Below are 22343 nucleotides of genomic sequence, written 5' to 3' on the forward strand. Positions count from 1 at the left end.
CGAAAGCCGAAAAGAGGAGACAGGTTACGCTCCAGGGACTCTGTTCTTTTTTTTTTTTTTTTTTTTTTTTTTTTTGTTTTTTTAAGAAAACGAAATTACAGAAATCTACATATAAGAGATTTCGGACTAACCCATTCATTTTCTCAAAGATCCCTCAATACCAACAACGATGGGACTTTTTCCAACGCCATAATATTTTTGTTCTATAACATTTAAATGTAATGGACGCGGATGGTTTCCACAACAATCACTTGGGCTGGCTTGCAGTTCACCGAAATGAAGTCAACTTCTGTCTGAATCTCCTGCTTCACGCTCTATCGAACTGTTCCGCTCTAAAACAGCATTTTTACATTGATGCAGTTGTGGAGCTGAAAATAAACCCCTTTGACTCTCGCCTGAAGCTGTAAGTGGATTCAAACAAGCTCTGCCATCACCTTCACACAACGGTGCGGAAGGCACAGGGGTCAATGGAGCAGCCTCCACATCACTTCCTCCACCATGTCGTGCTCCATCTTTCCCTGCACCTGCAATGAACAATGCATTGTTCACCTATTTTCATGTTTAAAAACTACCATAAAAAATGTTTAACGATATCCTTGGGAAAAAAAAAAAAAAACTGAAAACGATTTCTTTCTTGCAAGTAACGAGAGAAAAACAGAAAAAGGATAAAGGAAGAAGAGTAACAACCTGAATGAGTAGTTGCCGTACTAGGTATATTTATAGGTGCGGACGACATTCCAGTTCCTTTTTTCATTTTTGACTGCAAGACATAACCACAATCCCAGGGTATATCAGTCAACTCAAATTTGCCTTCTGTTTTTCTGTGGATGTGATGAGAATAACACGTGCTCGTGTGTGCATTAACAAAAAATGCGTACACAAAAAATGCAAGAGATGCCATGGAACTCGGAGTCATCTCAAAACTAATGTTTGCATTTTGGGGCATGCAGAAAAGAAAAAAGAACACTTGAGAGAACATGTTAGTATACATACCTTCGCATTTTCTTCACAATACTTCACAACCCCTGCAATGTTTGCACAGCGACCATGCAACAGTGTGTAGGCCCACAAGAGAAGCTTCCTTGGAATGCTCAGATCAAGCGTTTCAACCCCATCCATACTTGGCTGAAATTGTGTTCCTGCTACAAAACGGGATGACACCAAATATAGATTGACACCAGATGGGAGCGTTACACAGGAGCTCTCCCGATAAAAATTGTAAGAAGATCTAAGCAAAGCGTTGGCAGTCTCCAAATCATCATCTGAAGCCTTTTTAATCATTATACTCTTGATCTTACACACAACTGGATGCCATTTTGTTTCCAGATTTTTTAATTGAATTGAGTCTTCAAATACCGAATTCCATAAATCATTCATCTGCAGATCAACATAAAGCAGATTGCTGCTTTCCAACCATGCATCTGATGTATTCATGATGACTGGAGTATCACTTGAAATTTCAGATGGTAAGGGAGTGATCACTGCCAAGCCTATTACAAGGGATCTACACCATGCGACAGAAGCATGCCGACAAACTTTTGCACAGTTGCTATTGGACAACTTTGGATTCTTAAAACGCTTTCGAATCTTCTCATTTATTGCTTCAATCGTTTCCAGCTTGCCATTTCTCTCTAATGAAACAATGTGTTCATGGAGGTATCTGCACAAATGGGATATTTTCTGTTCATCATGAAAATCATCATTTCCAATTTAATATGCCAAACATATGCAACTCTTAAGAAAACGCTTAAGTTTCCAGAATTGAGAATTTGGAATGATGAACAAGTTGTGTAGTGTTACATATAAAAAAAAAAAAAAACACTATGCAAACTTCGTCAATTCTTTATAAAGAAAATCATAAAATTTGGTCAATGCAAAATACCCATATAAGCGACTCTCTGATATTTCTATGCTCTTAATCTCAGGCAGACCACATATTTCTGGCCATAAGTTCCCCTGTTCCATGAACAAAGCAAACAATTTCTCCAGAACATGCTCTGAACCACTTGCAGCACCTGAGCCAACAGTCTCAGCTTGATGCATGGATGAAATTAAGGCTTTAATGTACCTTCCAAGTGCTACCGGGACAAGATCTTCAATGCACAATGAAAACTGGGTTTACATTGGAAGTCAGAGACCATTAGAAATGGGTAGAAAACAAAATCAAATATCAAACAGTTTTAAGACCAGTTCAATGAGACATGCAGTATTGACATAAGTGATGTCACGTCACTATATTAAAAATGAAATATGAAATGGTCTTAACGAGATATGTATGGAATTTTCTGAAAAAGGAGAGGATGAACAGAGATTAAAAGAGTCCCAAATTCTATCACACAAAAGAAAACAAAATAAAAATAAATGAGGGATTTATCATGGAGAAAATAGCCATTATCTACTTGACCTTCTGGCAGTCAACGAAAGCATTAACTTTCTTTTTTCTTCCATGGAACCAACTGAAGCATAAAGGAATTCAAAATTCTACTTATCATCAACCTATTTTCATCATCTAATGTAGTTAGCAAGGCTCTTCTTGAATGTTATGAGCTAACTAAATGATGTAGGTGAGATTGTTACCCTCTTATCTGCCCGAAGAGATACATATGCTCGGTCAAGGGTACATATGTCTCCAGTCTCCTCCAACAATTTCAAATAGAAAAGCATGTACTTCCGAATGCAAGTAATAAATTTTCGAGAACTCTCTGGTAAGTTGACTTCAAGTACCTTTTTGCTCCCAGCAAAACCTGGAGTTTTTCGCCTGATATAGATAGCAATATATGGTTAATTGCTACTTACTCCATAAGGTAGTGCAAAAGCTACTTAACAGCATAGACTCCAAACGAACTAGGAAATGCTGAAAAGGAATTACCAGACACCACATAAAAATGAAATAACTCAGTTTTCTTTCCCACTGTATTTGAGCCCTTTTATCCTTCGTTTTACCAGTAACATTTGAAATGAGAAACCATAGGAGTTTAAATAGAATTTATTGATACAAATTGTTTTTTTTTTATCGGTAAATAAATTTTTATTGATCAAAAGGGAGACAAAAATGCCCAAGTATACGGGACATATACACGAGCAAGTTTATGTCTAGTTTAGAGATACAAGGAAATTATGAAAAGTCCTGCCATGAAAATCAATTACAATCGACCAATGGAGTAAAGTATTGAAAAACAAAATTCTAAGCTCTTCCATTGATCTCTCTTGATCTTCAAAGCATCTTGCGTTCCGCTCCCTCCAAATGCACCATCATAAACAAATAGGTAACATCTTCCATATGGATGCAATTTGAGAGTTGCCCCTAATACCTCTCCAAGAGGCTAAAAAATCACATACCCTTTCCAGCATCACCCACGCTAATCCCACACGTGCTAGGACTTCGGTCCACAGGGACATGGCAATCTCACAATGCAGTAAATTGATACAGATTGTTAACTTGATTTAATATGGAAATTTACTTTCTTAAGTGTTCCTCATAGTTCTTGCATGCTACCAACTCCTATTAGAACGCCATATACAAGAATTGAATGGAATCAGCTATGAACACTCTCAGCCTTTCAGCTCCATCCAGAATGATTATAATTAGGAAACATCAACCAAATGAGCCATTATGTAATTTTTTAAGAGTTCACAAAATTTTCATATTTTTGTCTCTAACAACCTATATATAAGATTCAAAGCATACAAAATGGAAATAGGGTAACAGTTCTACCTTCCCTTTTTGACCATGCTATCAATCTCCCACATATTTATAGTAAAGGATGAGCGAGATGATTTGAAGCAGAAAGAGAGTTCATCCTTTGCCCTCTTCAAATCACCGTTCTCACCACGTTTATACAGCCCTTGAGCCAGCATATATCTGGCCTTATGAAAATGTTTAAGATCCCCTTCAACACAAGTTTCAAGGGCAGAAAGGCAATCACTGTAAAGCATGCACCATGCCTCCTCAAGTGATTTTTCTTGCATAATCTGATCAGCCTTTGCTTGAGTGCTGTCCTCTCTATGGACTGGTGAGTGTGAAATTACAGAACCCATTTTACCAAAGATATCCATGACAGCATCTCTCACTGACTGACTAAAAGAATATTCTGAAAAGACCTGGAATGGGCCAAAATCTCAAGATGTGAATGTAGATGTCTAGTAAGATAGGAAACCTATCCAAATCCAAAACTGAAGGATTATCAGTCATTAAAAAACATAATTCCTTCCAGTGAAGAATGAACACAAGCTGGCATGAACAAACATGTAGCATAATAATTCAAAATATTCACTGTGGGCTATTAATGAAGTTGGAACTTGGAAGAAAGATGCAAAGAATCATTGATTCTAGAAAAAGAAAACGAAACAAGGCTGGTTAAAAGCAAGAGTGAGATTTGCGTAAAAAAAATTGAATTAAACTAAAAACCTTTAAAGCATCCAGGCTCTCTTTTCCACGTGTATAAAGTAACTTCAAGCGCGAAGCATGCATCCTGTAGACAGGGTCCACAGCAGATGGATTTAAAGCAATAGCCTTATCATAATATGACAGTGACATATCATGCGAGTATCCAAGCTTTTCACACAGTTTTCCCATATAGAATGCATGGGACCAATCTTGCCTGTACCACAACAGAGCAAAAAGGAGCTTGGTCAAGTTTATAAATCATAGCTGGAGATCAAATGAATACTCTTACGAAGAGAAAATCATACTTGTGTGCAAAGGCTTTCTTAAAATGTTTCATTGAGTTCTCACAGTGCATCATCCATGCTGCATCCTTTGAGGGTACAACAGAACGCTGATCATAAAATGGTACCACATTCTGAAGGCTGTCGTAGTATACCAATGCCAATAATTCATGTATCTCACACTGGAGTAACAATAAGTTCATCAGAATGATTAGCAGCATGCTTCAAAACATTTTATTCAAAGCAAAATGTAACTCTATCTTATGCTTTCAAGCAAATTAAAATGTATGGTAACATTGGGCCCCATCTATGCCAATTAGGCAATTTCAGCATCAAAATCATCAATACTGTGTTCTTTCCATTTAAATTTCAAGTGAAGATGCAATTTCAAAAAGAAATTGAGTGAAGAAATATCCAGCATTATGAAGACAAGAAAACATCTCAAGCATCCACACCAAACCTTTGGAGGGAACTTGCATCTTGTCGCGTCCCTTTTTTATTACAAATGGCATGTAGAAAAAATGAAGCACAGAGTCATGTTTAAGACTTAAAAAGTCCCTGCCCCCTTCCTGAGGGGTACATGTAGAAAACAGATAAAGGTGAAACCTGCTGATCTGATGTCTTCGCCAAAGCCAAACTCATCAATAAACACCGCCTACTCCTCCTTCGGCTTATCTCTACTCTCTGAGGCAAAGCAGCATTCTTCCTCCATCCCACCACATTAATGTGCTTACTGCCATCGTTTAGCAACAAGTCTACCTCCTGTATGAATTCAACCAAAGAGAATTTCTTGAAAAAAAACAAACTTTTGCCATAAAAGATTTTGAAATCCAGATTGCAGCACTAGCAATTGAAAACCAAAAAACAACAACACATTTTACCTCATCATAGATATTTGCAAGTCGTTGCCAACTTTCAAAGCGTAGAGGGTTATATAATAGATCATATTTGAAGAGGTTTGCATTTTGCTGTACAAATTCCTCTCCTTCCCTTGTTAATACAAAGCCAGGCCATTTATCAGTGGCACTCATTTCCTCAGACTGAGCCAGGAGATAATACAAATTGCAATAGACCTCCAAATATTGCTCGGTGCTGCAAGCAATTAATTACTCATACAGATAGCCAATACAAAGAAGTAAACAAAATTTCACAAAAACAAAATTACATATGCTCATGTACCTCCCAACTGACGAGGTTTTATACTGTTTGAGGCTACCTGCACCAGGTAACATTATATTCTTCATGGTTTCAAGAAACCCTTCAGACCCCGCCTCGTCCGAGAGTTTATCTTCACATAGATCAGGATCATCCAAGAATTTATCTATCGTATTAGTAGACAAAACATCTTCTGGTGGATGCGGAAAGTGTTTCCGTATGGTTCTTAGTACTCTGCGAAGTTTCACCAATCCAGTTCTCTAAAACAGAGACATTTTAAAAGCACATATAAATGTCGGGAAATAAAAATCACTGATAGATATCTTCTCTAAAGGGACATATATCACAAAAAAGAGGGGAGAGAGAGAGAGTACGGGTACTCACAGAAGAAGCCTTTGCACAGGGAAGAATATACTGAAAAACATCAGCACACTGTTCCTTGGTCTGGTAATCTCCACGGCTAGTATTTTTGTGGGTAACTAGATCATCTTCATAGGAAGAATCAGATCTAAGATTTAGACCATATAAGCAGAAGAAGCATTGATCCAATGCATTATCGATTTTTAACTCAAGTTCCTCCCTTTCGTCTTCGGTAAGTTCATTCCCTCGTTCAGTAAACTGATTGCTTGCTTTTTCACCTTTGTTGAACTGGCCATCAGACCCATCACAGCTTTGATCTCCACATTCTACCCCTGGAGTCTCCTTATCTAGGGCTTTATGGGATGAAATGTCTCTGGAAGTTATCCCTTCAGACGTATCCTTCTCCATGAAAGTGGTTTCATCAAGTCGAGTTTGATCCCTACCCACATCCATTGTATCTGATCTTGATTCACTTATAGAAGGTTTGGCATGACTATTATGGGAGTCCAGCTCATAACATTCAGTTGCATTCCTATTTAAAGTATTAAAGTTGGATTTAAGCTTCATATCTAAGGCTAAGAGGTGCTTTATAGCAAATTTAAGAAATGCCCCTTCCTCCCCGTCACTTCTTTCACCCGCACAGCAGAGCCCATACTCGGCAAGCAAGTCATGTGTTGCAACAATTAAATCCACCTAAAATGATAAGTCAAAGAAGCAGGAGAAATAAACAAAATAATAATAATAATAATAATAATAATAATGTTGATGGGTGAAACAGATAAGAAAAAACTGTTTCCCTGCTTTTACCAACTCATATATGTTCAATTCTTCACAAAGGGGAGATATGACTCACTTGAGTTTTAACAGGTAAAGTAGGTTTGAGGTGTTGAAGTTTGCAGAATGCAATGGCTGAATCAACAAAGCAGCATCTTTCAGCTTGATCACCAACTACCAGCCCAGAAGATTTCTTACATGATAATATACTTGCAACATTGCACATGACTGACAACAGCAAAGATTGAATATCACCAATGCAGCTTATTGGGACAATAACACCATTCTGCAAGCATGTTCATGAATTTTTCTGATGAATGATATTTCAGAATGATGAAAAACATGTGAAAGTACAAAAACAGCATTTAACAAGGTTCATTTCCATCTCCCTAAAGAATAGGAATTCATTGGCTTACTTCAAAGTTGAAGTCAACCATAAACCAATAATTATCAAACAATTTAAATCAGAAGATGCTGCCAACCCCAAATCCAGCACAGAAACAAAAACAAAAACAAAACCAGAAACTACACCAGAAAATGCAATGGCTAACCAGTAGGTGTCAAGAGCTCCAAAATAGTCATATTGCAACAAATATAGACATCACTCTCAGCCAACCCTATTTATTGTTAGTGGGGAGAAAAAAAGAAAACTTTTACATGAAGCATTGGTGAAGTTTCAGTTACCCCAATCAACAAGAGATCCATTTATTTATAAATGTTCTGTGGATACGAGCTTCGTAATGCTCCAAGCTGTTTAAATTTGAACCACACCAGAATCATTTGTCCTTTAATTAATTTTCTTACAAAGTACTTCTAAAAAAGCAATGGTGACATACAGAATCTCCAGACTGATCTATGAAGTTCTTCACTTGTGACACACATTCAGAGATCGCCCTCACTTCATCAGCAACCGAATAATTCCACTGCTCAATTGAACTTTCTTTTACTTCCATATCAGAACAAGAGAGTGTTTTTGACCCTAACTTCTGATGGAAGGGTCTACATGAAACCAGACAATCGTCCATTCCAGTTGCTGCAATGAGTATCTGCAGCTTTTGTCTGTGACAACTCAAATACAACTCCACGTCCATTGACTTTATCTTCTCACAAGCTTTGATTAAAATGTCTAGTGCCGATAATTCAAGAGAAGCAACCCCTTCACCTTTTGTATCCACAATGGCAGAAGGCAATGCATCAAGGTGAACATCTTTAGTAGGAAATAAAAGTGGAGCAAGCAAGGTGACACACTCTATATACATCTCTTTCTCAATCATCTCACCTAAAGTCTTCTCCATCAAGAAATCAACTTTTAAAATATTAATTTCATGGAGAAGCCTATCAACAGTTAGCTCTTTAATAACCTTGCAGTATGGGAGCTGGATAACACATAGAAAGTCATCCGTATTTTCCTTGTTTGTCAGAAGTGACAAGGAAATACAGAATTCTTCATGAGCTTTTGCTTTGTTACCATCTAATATAGACAATCGCCCACTCAACCAGAAAAACCGAACCCAGAAGGAACTGTTGCTGGTTAGAAATGAACTATCTAGAACTGTGTCCCTGTTTGTAGAGTTGTTGGTTGGCAGTCCAACAATACCATGAAAACTATGAATTGAAGAACTTTCTTCATTTCCCAAGACGCAACTGAAGTGAAAAGGATAGTCCAAAGCTACTGATTCAATGATCTTACAAAGATGATAAGATGCCTCAGACATGAATTCAGACTGTTTGGAAGCACTGGAAAAGGAAGACCCGCGGTCATAATAAAGCTCAGCAAGAAAAAGACTACATTCAGGGTTCCTATCCTTTGCCCAATGTCTTGTCAGCTTCTCCAACTCCAGCAATTTGGCAAATCCATCCTGATAGACAATGCCCCTTCTTGCTGCCTCTTCTAAAAGTAAGTGGCCCATATGGTAAGCACCATAATTTTTTGAAGTTTCTGTGACAAATCTAGAAACATCACCATATTCAGTATCCAATGGATTAGAACAACTAGCAGCATGAACAGTATTCTTAGTTCCCCTTCCACCAGTGATAAATGGTTCTAAATATTGAATTACAACCTTGTCCAGATCCTGACGAGTACCAGAATCCAATTCATCTTTCCCTGGTTTACGACTCCTAAGCCTTTCAAGACGAGTACTCCGCCTCTCATGTGGTTGTTCTTCCACAATATTTGGTTCTTTTTCTTTAACTACATTTGCTCTTTCGGTGTCACAATCACCAAGAGGCATATTTTCTCCGGCTAAGTTTAAGTCAATCCCTTTCCTTTCCACAGTCCTCCCCATAACATTTTCTGATCTACAAGGTAAGTGCACATTTAATCTGACATCCCCAGATTTATATCCTTTTTCAGCCCCCATCTCAGAAGCACATCCATGCAATGGAAGTAAGATTTCCAATAGTGCATCAGCAAGAGCTGCCCAGGAAGCTTCTGTCAGGTGCACATCAATGTTCTGGTTCAGCTTTTTCAATGCAACATTTTCCTCTAAACTTTCATCAGTTGCTTTTCTCTTATCAAGGAATTTAAGCCGCACATGTTTAGGTTCCAGCTTATCTATACCTCTTGGAGCGAATGGAACTGGCTCCGGCTCTTCAATTGTATTTTTGACATACAAAGCACGAGAATGTGACGGCCAATGCCTCAAAATCAACTCTGCCACAGAAAGACAAGCCACCTCATCCCCAATAGCAATAAGAACTTCCAATAGTTTCTCCATGCAGTTCCCTGTACAAAATTCTCCATAAGAAAAAGGAATAATTTGTTGCATGTTCTTGAAAAAAGAAAAACGTCACCACAAAGAAAAAAAGGAACACAGATGTAGAAGAATGATTTTTTTTTTGAAAGAATGTAGAAGAATGATAACTTAACACATAGCAGTAATGGAACGAGCAGAGAATGGAGGGCTACAATAAGAAAAAAATTAATGAAATGATAGAACTAAACAAATGCCTACAATTATTAGGGCTGCAGAAAAGCCCTTGCTCAAAAGCCCAACGCGATATACTGAGCAATCCTATTGAGCATGATAATGTTCCCAGCTGGTTCCAGACAACAGAATCTTTGGTATCAATCTCTACAGCTTGAAGGTAACAGCGTAAAGCATCCTCATAATGTGCAGAACCTTGTTGAAGAAAAACAGTGGCAAGGTTCTTCAGTGCCAAAAATCTGCAGAAGATTGAGGTAAGGAACTTTGTTGAAGATGTTTAAAACAATATGTCCTATATCAGAACGCCTATGCTTTTGCTTGTTAACAAAATTTGTCAATTTTTACTATATATACAACCAAATTAGAACGCACCATAATCATTAAAATACAGCAACCTAATAAAAAAATCTTTAAATACAACAAAAGAAAACAGACAACGAAAAGAAAGCCAAAACTGATTATTTACTCCCAATGATTTATAAAAACAAAATATGCCCAAAGCATTGACGAACAAACTGATAATTTACAGACATTGACATAGAACAACAGCTCTGAACTGCCATAATGATGGTAAATGCTAGACTGAAAAAATTAAACACCTGAAAGCTCCAAAAGAACCTTTGGTCACTAGAAAAACAAACATCAACTGGCAAAGCATAACATAGAAAATAACTAGCGGATATATATAACCTGAGCTGCAATAGATGACCATCACTGACACTGTTATCCACCTGAAAAAAAAGGAAAAACATCAACGACTACCTATTTATACGCAATGAACACAAAATCTATAATATATATGCGTACATATTACTTTACAAATAAACTAAATGCAATACCTGTGCATTTGCTATAAGAGGATCTCGCAGTACAGATTGCAAGAGTTCGCGAGCCTTTTCGAATTCTTTAGCTTGTAACTTGAGGAGTCCTTCATGATAAGTTTGCGAAACGAGGAATTCCTGAATAAAGCGGATGAAGGAAAGCGAATTAAATCGAAATTTGGAAAGAATTATGGAAGATACATTCGTAGTCCGAATAATTTAGTCTCAAACTTAGGGGGAGAGAGAGAGAGAGAGAGAGAGAGAGAGAGAGGCATGCCTGGGCTTCTTTGGTAGGTGCTAAGGGTTCCCACTGCCCTCTAGAATCCGTATCATTGATAGCAGCAATTGAGAACTGGGAAAGGGGAAAAAAAAACCAGAGAAAATTGCTTAGGCGAAAGCTAGAAATTTAATTTAATTTAATTATTTAAAAAAAAAACTGAAAATACTGCACCATATCTGAAAGTGGTTTTGGAATTCTTGTTCCGTTGGCTTGGCTGCAAAGAAATTTACGAAGGGCGGTTTGGATCTTTGGCTAACACTATTGAATCAAGTGGGTTTAGGTATTTTCTTTCTCTTTTCCTTTCCGATAGCTGAGGGAGATTCTCGTTGAGTCGTTGGGTGGTGTGTTCTAGGGTGGGGGCGGGGCCGCCCAACCGAGCGGGCGGGCAGTAAAAATTTTAGAGCTCAAGCGGGTGGGTACCCGCCCGCCCGTTTCGCTTAGAGATATATAGTCGAATTTTCTCCCCTTTCTTGATTTTTTTTTTTCCCAGCCTGCCCCGCTCCCCCACGCCCCCCACACCCCCCCCCCCCCCCCCCCCCCCCCTCCTCCTCTTCCCTTCCCTTCCCTTCTTTTTCTTCTCCTTCTCTTCTACCTATACTCATCTTCATGCGCATGCCAACGGCTACGGCGATTTCCTCTAGTCATTTCTGGTGACTGCTCCAATTTCCGTAATTGGTCCAACTTTTCCCCCTTTATTCTCTCTCTCTTTTTTTTCTATGCCAGAACTGTCTGTAATGTTGTGTTGAGTTAATTAAATTAGGATAAATTAAAAGGCAGTTATATCAAACTCTTGCAATTCATCTCCTACTATAGACTGATCAATCTTGGTTTCCTTTTCCTTGCCTTTCTGTGAATTTTGGTTGATACTATTACATAACACTTCTCGCCTTCGTTATATATGGATAAACAGGATTACTATCCACACATATTAGCCAAATCTGAGAAACAGTCATGGTTTGTGTAAACGTATAATCGAGATTTGCTAGTTTCAAGAAGTTGAAGCGGACGGGCCATTCCATTTGTTTAACATGCGTTTACGAGTGCGTAGTACGTTCAGTTTGCTCTACATTCTTAGTATTATTTTCAATGGTCGAACTTCCAGCGAGGGTCAAATGTAAGTAATATCCAGAAACACAAATTTCACATCTGATAGCTTTTATCGTCTCTGCAACGTATTACTTTGGTTCATTTTTTCTTGCTTTCGCAAGCGAGAAAAGTTCAGTGCTCTGCTCTGTATTATTACAGGGCTGACAGCAAATTTCTGAACGTTGGGGAGGAGCTGTTGAGGGAAACTCTACCACTACAAATGGGTTTGCGCTTTTACCAGCTACAAGGACTCAAACCTTATACGTGTTATGAAGTGAAGATATCATATCCAGCTTCTGTATGTATTTTCAAATCTTTTAGTTGTTGTTTTCTCGGCATTATCTTCTTAGAAGCTTAGTCATTCTTGTTCAATTACAGATACCGGCTAGCTTTTCCTTACAACTGAAGAGAGGCAAATCGAACTCAGTGCTGAATCACTACAGAAGATTACTCAATACTGAAAAGCTCATTTTCAGAACTGAAAGTCTCGAATCACTTAGCAATGAGGTCTGATTATTCTGCTGTACTTTTTGAATGCCTTTTTTAGATGTTTCAAGAAAGTTAAAAAACTCTCTCTTTTGCTCAGGATGGTATCTATGTGTTGGTGACTGTGGAACCTGAGGGGATTGTTGCTATACCACATGTTCAGGAGAGGCAGTTCATCATCTTTAATATAGGTAAATTACGTTGATTATGATAGTCTTACCACTCACCACTCCCTCAAATGTCAACATTACTACTTACATCACTGTGTACTTTGCTTCACGTTCATAACAACTTCTTGAATTAGTTCTTATGGCCTCCAATTTGCTACATAACATGCATTATAATTTTTTTGATAAGTAATCAAGATGTATTAATAAAAGAACGGGCAAAGCCAAGTGTAGTACAAAGAATGCCCTAACTACATAGGGATAATAGATACAAGGAAATCATGAAAATCTTAGCCATTAAAATAAAAGGTAGAGGCCCAAGTACAAAGGGTTCTAAAAAAGAAAGCAATAAGTTCCTCCTTCGATCTCTCTTTGTCCTCGAACGTTCGTTCATTGTGCTCCTGCCATACACACCACATGATGTATATAGGAATCATCTTCCATACTACCTTGATCTGTTGATTTCCTCTTAGATTAGTCCAGCTAGCCAAAACCGCTACTACAATCTCGGGCATAACCCAACCCAAGTCTAGTTTGCTAAATACCTCATTCTATAACCCTCGAGCTACTTCACAGTGTAGTAGAAGATGGTCTACAGATTCACCCCCATTCCTACACATGCAACACCAATCTGTGATGATCACCCTTCGTTTCCTCAAATTATCCGTTGTGAGGATTTTACCCAAGGAAGCGGTCCACACAAAAAATGATGCTTTGAGAGGTGCCTTATGTCTCCAAATTCTTTTCCAAGGAAACTGAAAAGGGAGCTCATGTGAAAGGGATTTATAGAACGAGTGAATCAAGAAAACACCACATGAAGGTATCCACGACAATGAGTCAGCATGCTGGTTATTCGGTTTGAGCGAGTACAAAAGCCTGAAAAAGGCTGCAAAGCTGTCCATTTCCTAATCATTTGCCACCCGGCTAAAATTGATGTTCCACTGGATTTGTTCCCCTACTATCACCATGACATCCACCACTAAAGCATTTGTATCATTTGCAACCTTGAAGAGATCAGGAAATAGATCCTTTAAAGCACCATTACTACACCAAAATCATACCAGAATTTGATCTTGGCCCCATCAACTAGGCATAATTGTGAGTGACGAGAGAAAACCCCCCATCCTTTTTTTATATGTTTCCACAACCCCACTCCATATGTCCCCCTCACTTCGCCGGTACACCATTCCCCCCATAAACCACCATATTTGCTCTCGATCACCAATTTCTATAGGGCTTCTGGTTCTTTATGGTATCTCCACAACCATTTGCCAAGTAGCGTCCGATTAAAAATTCTCAGATTTCGAATGCCTAAACCACCATTAGGGAGAGGACAACAAACTTTCTCTCACCTGACTAGGTAGAATTTAAATTCCTCGCCTATCCCACCCCACAAGAATTCCCGTTGTAATTTCTAAATACGAAGTGCCACACTTGCTGGAATGGGGAACAAGGACATGAAATAGGTCGGTAGATTAGATAATGTACTCTTTATCAGGGTAATCCTACCACCTTTTGACAGGTACATTCTCTTCCAGCCTGCTAAACGCCGCTCTACTTTCTCAATGACTGAATCCTATACAGAAACCGCTCTCGAGGCGGCCCCCAACGGAAGGCCAAGATATGTCATAGGGAGTGACGCAATCTTACACCCCAGAGTGTTAGCCAACTGTCTGATGTGCTGGACACCTCCAATAGGCACCATCTCTGATTTGTCCAAGTTCACTTTCAACCCCAAAGCTGCTTCAAAACAAAGTAAGAGAGCCTTCAAAACTCGAACCTGATTAAACTCGAACCCCAAAATGGTCATTGGAAGTTGGCATCTTTGTTCATGCCAGTGTCATTGTAGGGTCTCCGGCACCAGTTGTGGATGAAGTTGGTCCTTTTGTCCAAAGTTCATTTGTAGTTGAAGACGGGGGTCCCTCCAAGGTCTCGAGTATTTTGGAAGATACAGTCGAGCCTCTTTTAAAATATGCAAACGGGGCAACAGAAGATAGTGCTTCCCCTCTTGAGGAAGCAGAATGACAAGGATCGTCAAGGGGTAGAGATAATACACACAATGTTGATGGAGGGGAGGAATCTGCAATGGTAACAAATGGAGTGGACAACAGCCATATAGATGTCGAGCAACCATTTGGCGGGAAGGATTTGTCATTGGTGCCTCGTGTGGGGGAAGGTTTAGAGTCGGGAGTGCAGTCAGGTACTGTGGCTGGGAATAATGTCGTTCCCTTGGTGTCTCTTTCTCCGATCAACAATATAGTGGGTTTAACATCGGATTGGATTCTGAATAAAGATAACGGGTTTCTACAAACTCTGGGACTTTCATATAGAGAACAGGGAGAATATGAAGACCAATTTAAAATACTATTCACTACAATTGAGGCGAGCCGCACGCTTGAAACCAAATCTAAGTTTAAGAAAAGCAGAGAGTTGAAGAATCTTTCATAGGCAATTAACTACAATGCTAAGGGAGATAACTCAAGTCGAGGGAAGGGTAAAGGGAGGGCTTTGTGATATTCGGCTTGAGGATTAGTTTCAAGGAATCTAGGGGATGGGGTCGGGCAGGTGTAATGATAGTTTTCCAATTCGGGTTTGGTGTATTTTGGGTAGGTTTTTATAGGTTTTTGGGTCATTATGGGCTTTCTTGTATGGGCTAGGTGTTTTTCTTGTATACGTCCAGTGTACTTGGTTACTCCTATTGATATATATATATAATATTTTTACTTATCAAAATAAAAAAGGTCTGCCTTGCAAAATATAAGAGTATCATTTGCAAATAATAAATGAGAAATATTAATTAATCCTCCTCCCAGGAATCCGATCGAGTAGCCAATCACACGCCCATTAGAGACTAGGGTTGTGGTCATTCTGCTTAAAGCCTCCATCACAATAACAAAGAGTAACGGGAACAGTGGATCTCCTTGTCTTAGACCTCGTGAGCTATTGAAATAACCTGTTGAACTTCCACTAATTAGGACTGAAAATTTCACCGTAGATATACACCAACGGATCCAAGAACGCCATTTCTCCCCAAAACCACACCTCCCAAGAAAGTCAGGAAGGAAATCCTTGTTAACATGATCATAGACTTTCTCCATGTCTAGCTTACAAATAATCCCTGCATTGCCAGCTTTCAGTCTATTATTCAGACATTCATTTGCAATGAGAACCGCATCTAAAACCTGTCTATCTTTGACGAAAGCATTTTGGGGCTTTGAGATTATATTTCCCACAACCTCACTAAGGCGATTCACAAGTACCTTAGAAAGAATCTTGTATATCCCATTTACTGGACTAATGGGACGAAACTCCCTAATCTCCGCACCCCCAACCTTCTTTGGTATCAAAGCAAGAAATGAGGCATTTAGGCTTTTCTCAAATTTTCCAACCAAATGGAATTCCTGGAACACCTTCATGAGGCCATCCTTCAATACATCCCAACATGTTTGAAAGAAACTCATAGAAAACCCATCAGGACCCAGAGTCTTGTCTTTAGCCATTTTTCTCACCACATCGAAAACCTCTACTTCCTCAAATGGCCTTTCCAAATGGCTACCATCCATAGGCCCAATAGAATCAAAAATCAACCCATCAAGGTTAGGCCACCAACCCTCTTGCTCAGTTAGTAGTTGTTCATAAAAACCAGCCACATGATTATTAATCACCTGTTCATCCTTACAAATAATCCCATCAATTTTCAACATCTCAATATTGTTGGATCTCCTATGAGAGTTGGCTACCCTGTGAAAAAACTTAGTGCTTCGGTCTCCTTCCTTTAACCATAATGCTCTAGACTTTTGCCACCACGAAATCTCTTCTAGTAGAATGATCCTCTCAAGATCTACAACCAGCACAAGCTTTTGGGCTAATTCCTCCTGCGATAAGGTCCTAGACTCTTGTAACCTTTCTAGCTCTTGGATCTCCTGTGTCTTACTTTCCTTGTGCTCCCCATTGTTGCCAAGAGACTGTATATTCCAAATCTCCAAATCTTGTATTAAAGCTTTCAGTTTACTCACAAACGTGAAGCTAGGAGTACCCTGTATCTGATAAGATGACCACCACAATCTGACACTATCCACAAAACCTTCCGATTTCAGCCACATGTTTTCGAACTTGAAATACCTACGTCTTCTTTGAATCCCCCCACAATCCAACATAATAGGCCAATGGTCAGAACACAATCTAGGTAGTCTCTTTTGCCAAACCTCCGGATAGTGAATTTCCCACTATGGGAAAATTAGGAATCTATCTAATCGAGACCACGTCTGATTATTACCCCATGTGCATGTTCCCCCCCCCCCCCCCCCCCCCCGGCCACCCTACCACCCCGTCATTGGTAAATCCACTAAATTCAACTCAAAAATGCATTCTGAGAAATCTAACATTACTGGTCACATTCTTCTATTGCCATAACTCTCACTGGGAAATCTAATTACGTTAAAATCTCCTCCAATGCACCATGGAAGATCCCACACACTGTGAACTCCAACTAGCTCATCCCACAATAATCTACAATCAGTGTTTGTATTAGGACCATACACTCCTGCAAAGGCCCACAAATAATCATCTGACACACTCCTAAAGGAGCATGCTACTGTAAATAACCTTATGAACTCCTCCCTTTTCTCCACCACCCATTGGTCTCACAACACCAACACACCTCCTGAGACCCCATCAGCAGCCAGATATACCCAATCCACATGTACGCAACTCCATATGCTTCGTACAATTTTTGTAGTAATTACTTTTAGTTTCGTCTCTTGTAAACAAACAATGTCCGCCTTCCACCCTCGCAGTAAGTTTCTTATTTGAAGATGCTTACTGGCCTCATTTAGTCCACGGACATTCCACAATACAATTTTTGGTTTCATTTGGGATAGGCTAGTCCCTTCCCCTTAGACCTATCACTACTGGAACTAACTTCAGAGTTTATGGGCCAGGTTAGCCTCCTAAGTTCACTTTGTCTCTTTGAACCAGCGTTTTTTTTTTTTTTTTTTTTTTTGGTGCCCAGCTTCAATGGCCGTGAGTATCGCCATTAATTGCTTCTCATATCCTTCACATTTCAAACCCACCAAGTCCTGTATATCCTTCACTGTGTTAAAAACTCAATCTGAGACACTTGACTGGTCTGGAAACAAGCAATTTAAAAGGATAGGGTTCTGAGTTTTGAACTCCAACTGTTCCTCCAAGATATCTTCCCCGAGCACAAATCCCACTTCCCCTCCCAGGTTCTCTTCATCTGCGAGAAAGAGATCTTCACTGGCCGAGTCCTCTATCCCCATTTTATCGCTACCTCCCACCACAACAGCGTGACTGTGAAAACCAGAGGGGCTCCTCCCCTCACACCCCAACAACATATTCTACCCACTCCCCAAATGAAGAAAGTACTGCGGCATTGATGCAACGTCGCCGAGCAGCTCCAGAGGCCTCACCGGAACTTTATCTCCATTCCCCAAAGGCCTCACCGACAGATTCTACCCATTCCCCAGAGGAGAAGTGTCGCATGGCAGTGAATCAACACACTAAGCAACTCAGAAGGCCTCGCCAGACCGTCATCTTCACCCCCACCCCTCGTCGGCGTTTTCTGACCATACGCCGGACCGTCATCTCCACCCCCATAACTCGGTGGTGGTGGAAGAGACTCCACCAACTTAGTCGGCTTCTCCTGCAGTTCCAGCCCAACCTCTGACGAGTCCACTACCTTCATCGGCGTCTTCTGATGTCGACGCGACAAAGTCTTCGGCACGTCCACCATCCTCTGTTGGCGTTGCAGCTTCGTCTGCGGCAAAGAGGGCCTCAAACCTCCTCTTGCCCGAGCCTTCCATTCTTGTCGGGTGGGTATCAACTTATTGGGCTTAAGCCCATGTCTCTTAAAACGGCCCATTGGATGGTCGTTCTTAATCCCATATGAGATACGGGCCTGTTGGCCCAACCCTTTACGCATGACTAAAGACCTCCTAAACTCACCATTTTCACCCCCTGCACGCACCGTTTCATCTCCTTCCTTAAAAGTCCTGACAATCCTCACCACTTTAGCCATCTCCCTCTGCAAATTCCTCAACTGCTCCTGCACCTCCCTCACCATGCAGTACACGTCTCTACCATAATCACGCTCCCGAGGAAAACCATGAGTGGCTCGATGCACGTCGCCCTCATAGTGCCCCTACCAGTTCCTTCCCAACTAGTTCCTCCTCCGCCATCCCCAGTTCTCGGGACGTTGTGCCCTCCTGCCGGAGATAAAACTTCTTTGTACGACTTCGAACCCACCTCAATTTCTTTTCATGGCTTCCGCTGAAAACCACCATCAGACCCTACATTGTTTTTGTCCACCTGGGTAGCCTCTAATAACACCTCCTTCATTCTTCTCTATCCCCTTGCCCCCTCTCCTTCAAGAATAATAATACAACTTCGGCGGTTCCCTTTACCATAAGTTGCCACTTCCAAGAATCTACCCCAATTATTCGAGTATCGCTGGGCTATGACGCTCCGTTGGCCCTCCCTTATTGATGTATAAAAGTCCCTCCTTTCACTTATCGCGCAGTCCTCTAGAGTTCTTCCAAGCCATTTTGCAGTGCCCAACCCTAGTAACAGCTCCTGCTTGAACCTCCTAACTCTCTCAAAGATTCGAATCAGTCCACCTTCTCTCACCACTGTAAAGAACTTTGATTCAATAACAAGCTCCCTTGCAAATCCCATCTAAACCACCATCAACTTAAATACAACATCTAACTAACCACCATCCTCATCGCCGAAAGAAAAAAAAAAAAACATGAAACTTTTTCGCACATGTACGGAGAAAAGAATGTGAGCATGCATTATAATTCTAGTTGTATGCTCTAATTTGTAATAAAATCTTTGATTACTTATTAGAAGATAGATGATTACGTTCTTATTTGCAAAATAGATGATGTTTTGGCATTAGTTTATTCTGTTGCCACTTCAATTATGCCCCTTAATGATGTTACTGCTTTCTTTCCATATAATGGCCCTTATCATGAACCTAAACTATAACTTATCTCATTTAGCTCTTTCATGCCTACTATAACTAGTTATTTCGGTTTTATACCCGCGGCTACGCATGATAGAATAAGAAAGGCCAATTGGGCTTTTATCCATAAGTGCCGACCTCTTTCCTTGGGATTTCATAATGACCACTTTCCCTGGAAGAGTATTTGGAAATGTAAGGTGGCACTCAATATTGCTTTCTTTGCTTGACAATTGATGACACCTCACCATTGACCATTAAGAAAATGGGGTGTCATCTTTATGGATTATTGTTTCTGTGTTAAAAAATGGGGAATCTGTGGATCATCTAATATTACATTGTGAGGTGGCTAGGTTTTTGTGGGATGAGATCTTTAACCGGATTGATGTGGCATGGGTTATGCCTGGTAGAGTAGTGGATATTTTTAGCATTGGACAGGTCTTAGGGGTAATGTTCGCATCATCACAATGTGGAAAATGATCCCTCACTGTATTGTATGGTGTTTGTGGATGGAGAGAAATTATAGGTGCTTTAAAGACTAGAAGCATTCCTTGTTAACACACTATTTTCCTGGACTTTGGTCATTGTTTGTAATGAGGATAGCTTTCATAATTTGCTTGTTTCCATCACTAGTGCTTAGTGGTTATTAGGTGTATTCTATGTATACCCCCGAGCCCGGTATTTATTTAAATAAATGTACTTTTGAGATGAGATGGCACTCCGCCCTAACAAGGAGTGAGGTTTCATGTCAAGGCGAAAGCTGCGGGTTTGAGCCCTGTCAGTCCCGACCTAGGATTCGATGAATCAATCAATTTATCTATCCATTTTCTGCGAAAAGGGGAGCCAACAAGTAGGATCTAATTCCCAGTAGGAGGATCCTTTTGTGGCAGGAAAAAGAAGCTATACGCAAAACGGTGCTCAGACGGCCATTGGATCGGCAAGAGTGTGATTCAGATGGATCGAGAGAAGATCAGGTCTATTATGGACTGGGAAGTGCCGAAGAAGGAGAGAGGAGGCAGCAGTGGCGCGACCTGGTTGGGGCGGCCTGCCCTGTATTCCAACACAAAATCGAACTCTGCGAGCAATTCCAGCCATCGCGCTTGCTTGGAAGTCAACTTCTCCTTATTAAGAAAAGAAAGTGGCTCACAGCCCGTCTTCACAACAAACTTGACTTTTACTTACTAAAAAAAACAAGCACTGACCTCTGAGAAATATTATGCTAGTCAGCTTTGAGAAAGAAACAGATACATGTTGAAAAATTATTCTCATCAGTCACGATTCACCACCCCATACTTTATGAAAAACATTTCTACGCCTTATAAAAAACACCCTCACATCCAATGAAAAAGCTATAAGTGTGGGGAGTGAGAGTAAATAGCGGTTGATACATAACATTCCTCATACATGTTCTTTTTATTGTGTTATGCGCCTGTAGCTTTCTCATCCGCAAAGCTAATTGCCGATTGCCGATGAGGGATTAACAGCATTTAGTACTGCATTGGAGTTGTGTCCCCAAGAATACACGCCATGTATGTTGTGTTTCACGTCATTTTATTATTTTTTAGGTTCTGATAAACCCCGTTTTCATTGCAGTTTGTGATGAACTACTGCTGGGCATCCCGCATAAAGCTTGGTGGGTTGTGGTCTTGGTGCTTTTTTGCCTTGGATTGGCATTCATCATTCCATCTTTTCTTCCATCATATCTGCTGCAGGAGAGCCAAAGCCCACGAATAAAGCAGGATTTTTCCAAGGTTTCTTGAAACTCCGCTCAAGAAAAATGTTTGGCTCGGATTTCCCCCCGTCTTCCTTTGTTGGGGAGCACTTTGCTATTAGTTCAGGAGTATATAATACTAGCCTAGCGCTGGGTTGGCAAAGTGCGCAGGGTTGCTGTTTCCGTAATTGATTGCAAATGGTTTTTCGTCAGCCGGGGATGGATAAACTTCTACCTGCCGCTTGTATAGGGTTGTATGAAACTGTCCGAGTCATCCTTCTTACTTTTTCTGAGAGGTAGATAAAATTTACTAATTTAGTGCTCGTCCAAATTATGGAAGCAAATTAATCTGTTGCCTGTTTTTTACTTTCACCGGCCATATTCAACGATGACACTTCCATCAACTTTTTAATTTTTACACTTACGTACATTAGTTCCCAGCAGGGGGATATCATTGATTCTATCGAGCCAATGTCCCTACCAGGAAGAAGACCTTTGCGGGTTTGGACCGAGAATGGTCCTAAATGAAATTACAGGAAGTAGGGGTACTGTAGAAGTGGGCCGGATTTTTTTTTCGGTCCCGTCCGAAACCTAGAATTTGGGTGCATCTGGACGGGTAAGATAAATCTGGATCCAATTACGGATCCGGTTTTGTGACCTGATTATCCGTAGTCGGATTCTTCTTTTAAAAAAAAAAAAAACTCTACAACGATATGAAAAAGAAGGTGCCAATGATTTCAAATAGAAGGGAGATTTGAAGTCTCCTAAGGATCAAAGTTGATTCTGCCTTTTATGCAAAACAAAATATTGGGACTTTGATATAAGCAAAACATCAGTTTATTTTGCATTATTATTAGTTATGATGTAGTATTATTTGCTTTATTCTTTGTAAATTAATGTTTTGTATTGTAATGTAACAA

The 22343-nt window shown here is 40.0% G+C and overlaps 2 protein-coding genes across 8 annotated transcripts; one reads left to right on the top strand and one right to left on the bottom strand.

The window, feature by feature from the left end:
* Positions 1-20: 20 nt before the first annotated feature.
* LOC121261124 (calcineurin-binding protein 1) lies at positions 21-11356 on the bottom strand. 3 transcript variants are annotated; one of them, XM_041163305.1, is made up of 19 exons: positions 11160-11356; positions 10986-11060; positions 10727-10846; positions 10578-10618; positions 9915-10126; positions 7794-9685; positions 7037-7243; positions 6208-6876; positions 5848-6083; positions 5550-5760; positions 5275-5430; positions 4693-4850; positions 4409-4601; positions 3716-4101; positions 2725-2758; positions 1883-2112; positions 994-1660; positions 688-760; positions 21-524 (listed from the first exon to the last, which is right to left on the bottom strand). In XM_041163305.1, exons 1-19 carry the CDS (start codon positions 11160-11162, stop codon positions 283-285), a joined length of 5805 nt encoding a protein of 1934 aa, XP_041019239.1. In that variant the 5' UTR covers positions 11163-11356; the 3' UTR covers positions 21-282. The 3 variants fall into 3 exon arrangements, with proteins under 3 accessions (XP_041019239.1, XP_041019237.1, XP_041019240.1); XM_041163303.1 differs by having other exon boundaries at positions 2578-2758; XM_041163306.1 differs by lacking the exon at positions 3716-4101 and having other exon boundaries at positions 1883-2093.
* A 151-nt stretch (positions 11357-11507) lies between these two features.
* Positions 11508-21789, top strand: LOC121261125. 5 transcript variants are annotated; one of them, XM_041163308.1, is made up of 6 exons: positions 11509-11663; positions 11899-12102; positions 12234-12372; positions 12453-12581; positions 12661-12751; positions 21306-21789. In XM_041163308.1, the coding sequence occupies exons 2-6, from the start codon at positions 12017-12019 to the stop codon at positions 21470-21472; spliced, it is 612 nt and encodes a 203-aa protein (XP_041019242.1). In that variant the 5' UTR covers positions 11509-11663; positions 11899-12016; the 3' UTR covers positions 21473-21789. The 5 variants fall into 5 exon arrangements, with proteins under 5 accessions (XP_041019244.1, XP_041019242.1, XP_041019241.1 ...); XM_041163307.1 differs by having other exon boundaries at positions 11509-11656; XM_041163309.1 differs by having other exon boundaries at positions 11509-11638.
* The last annotated feature ends 554 nt before the right edge of the window (positions 21790-22343 follow it).

This window comes from Juglans microcarpa x Juglans regia, chromosome 4D (assembly GCF_004785595.1).
Source record: "Juglans microcarpa x Juglans regia isolate MS1-56 chromosome 4D, Jm3101_v1.0, whole genome shotgun sequence".
In the NCBI taxonomy this organism is placed as follows: Eukaryota; Viridiplantae; Streptophyta; class Magnoliopsida; order Fagales; family Juglandaceae; genus Juglans; species Juglans microcarpa x Juglans regia.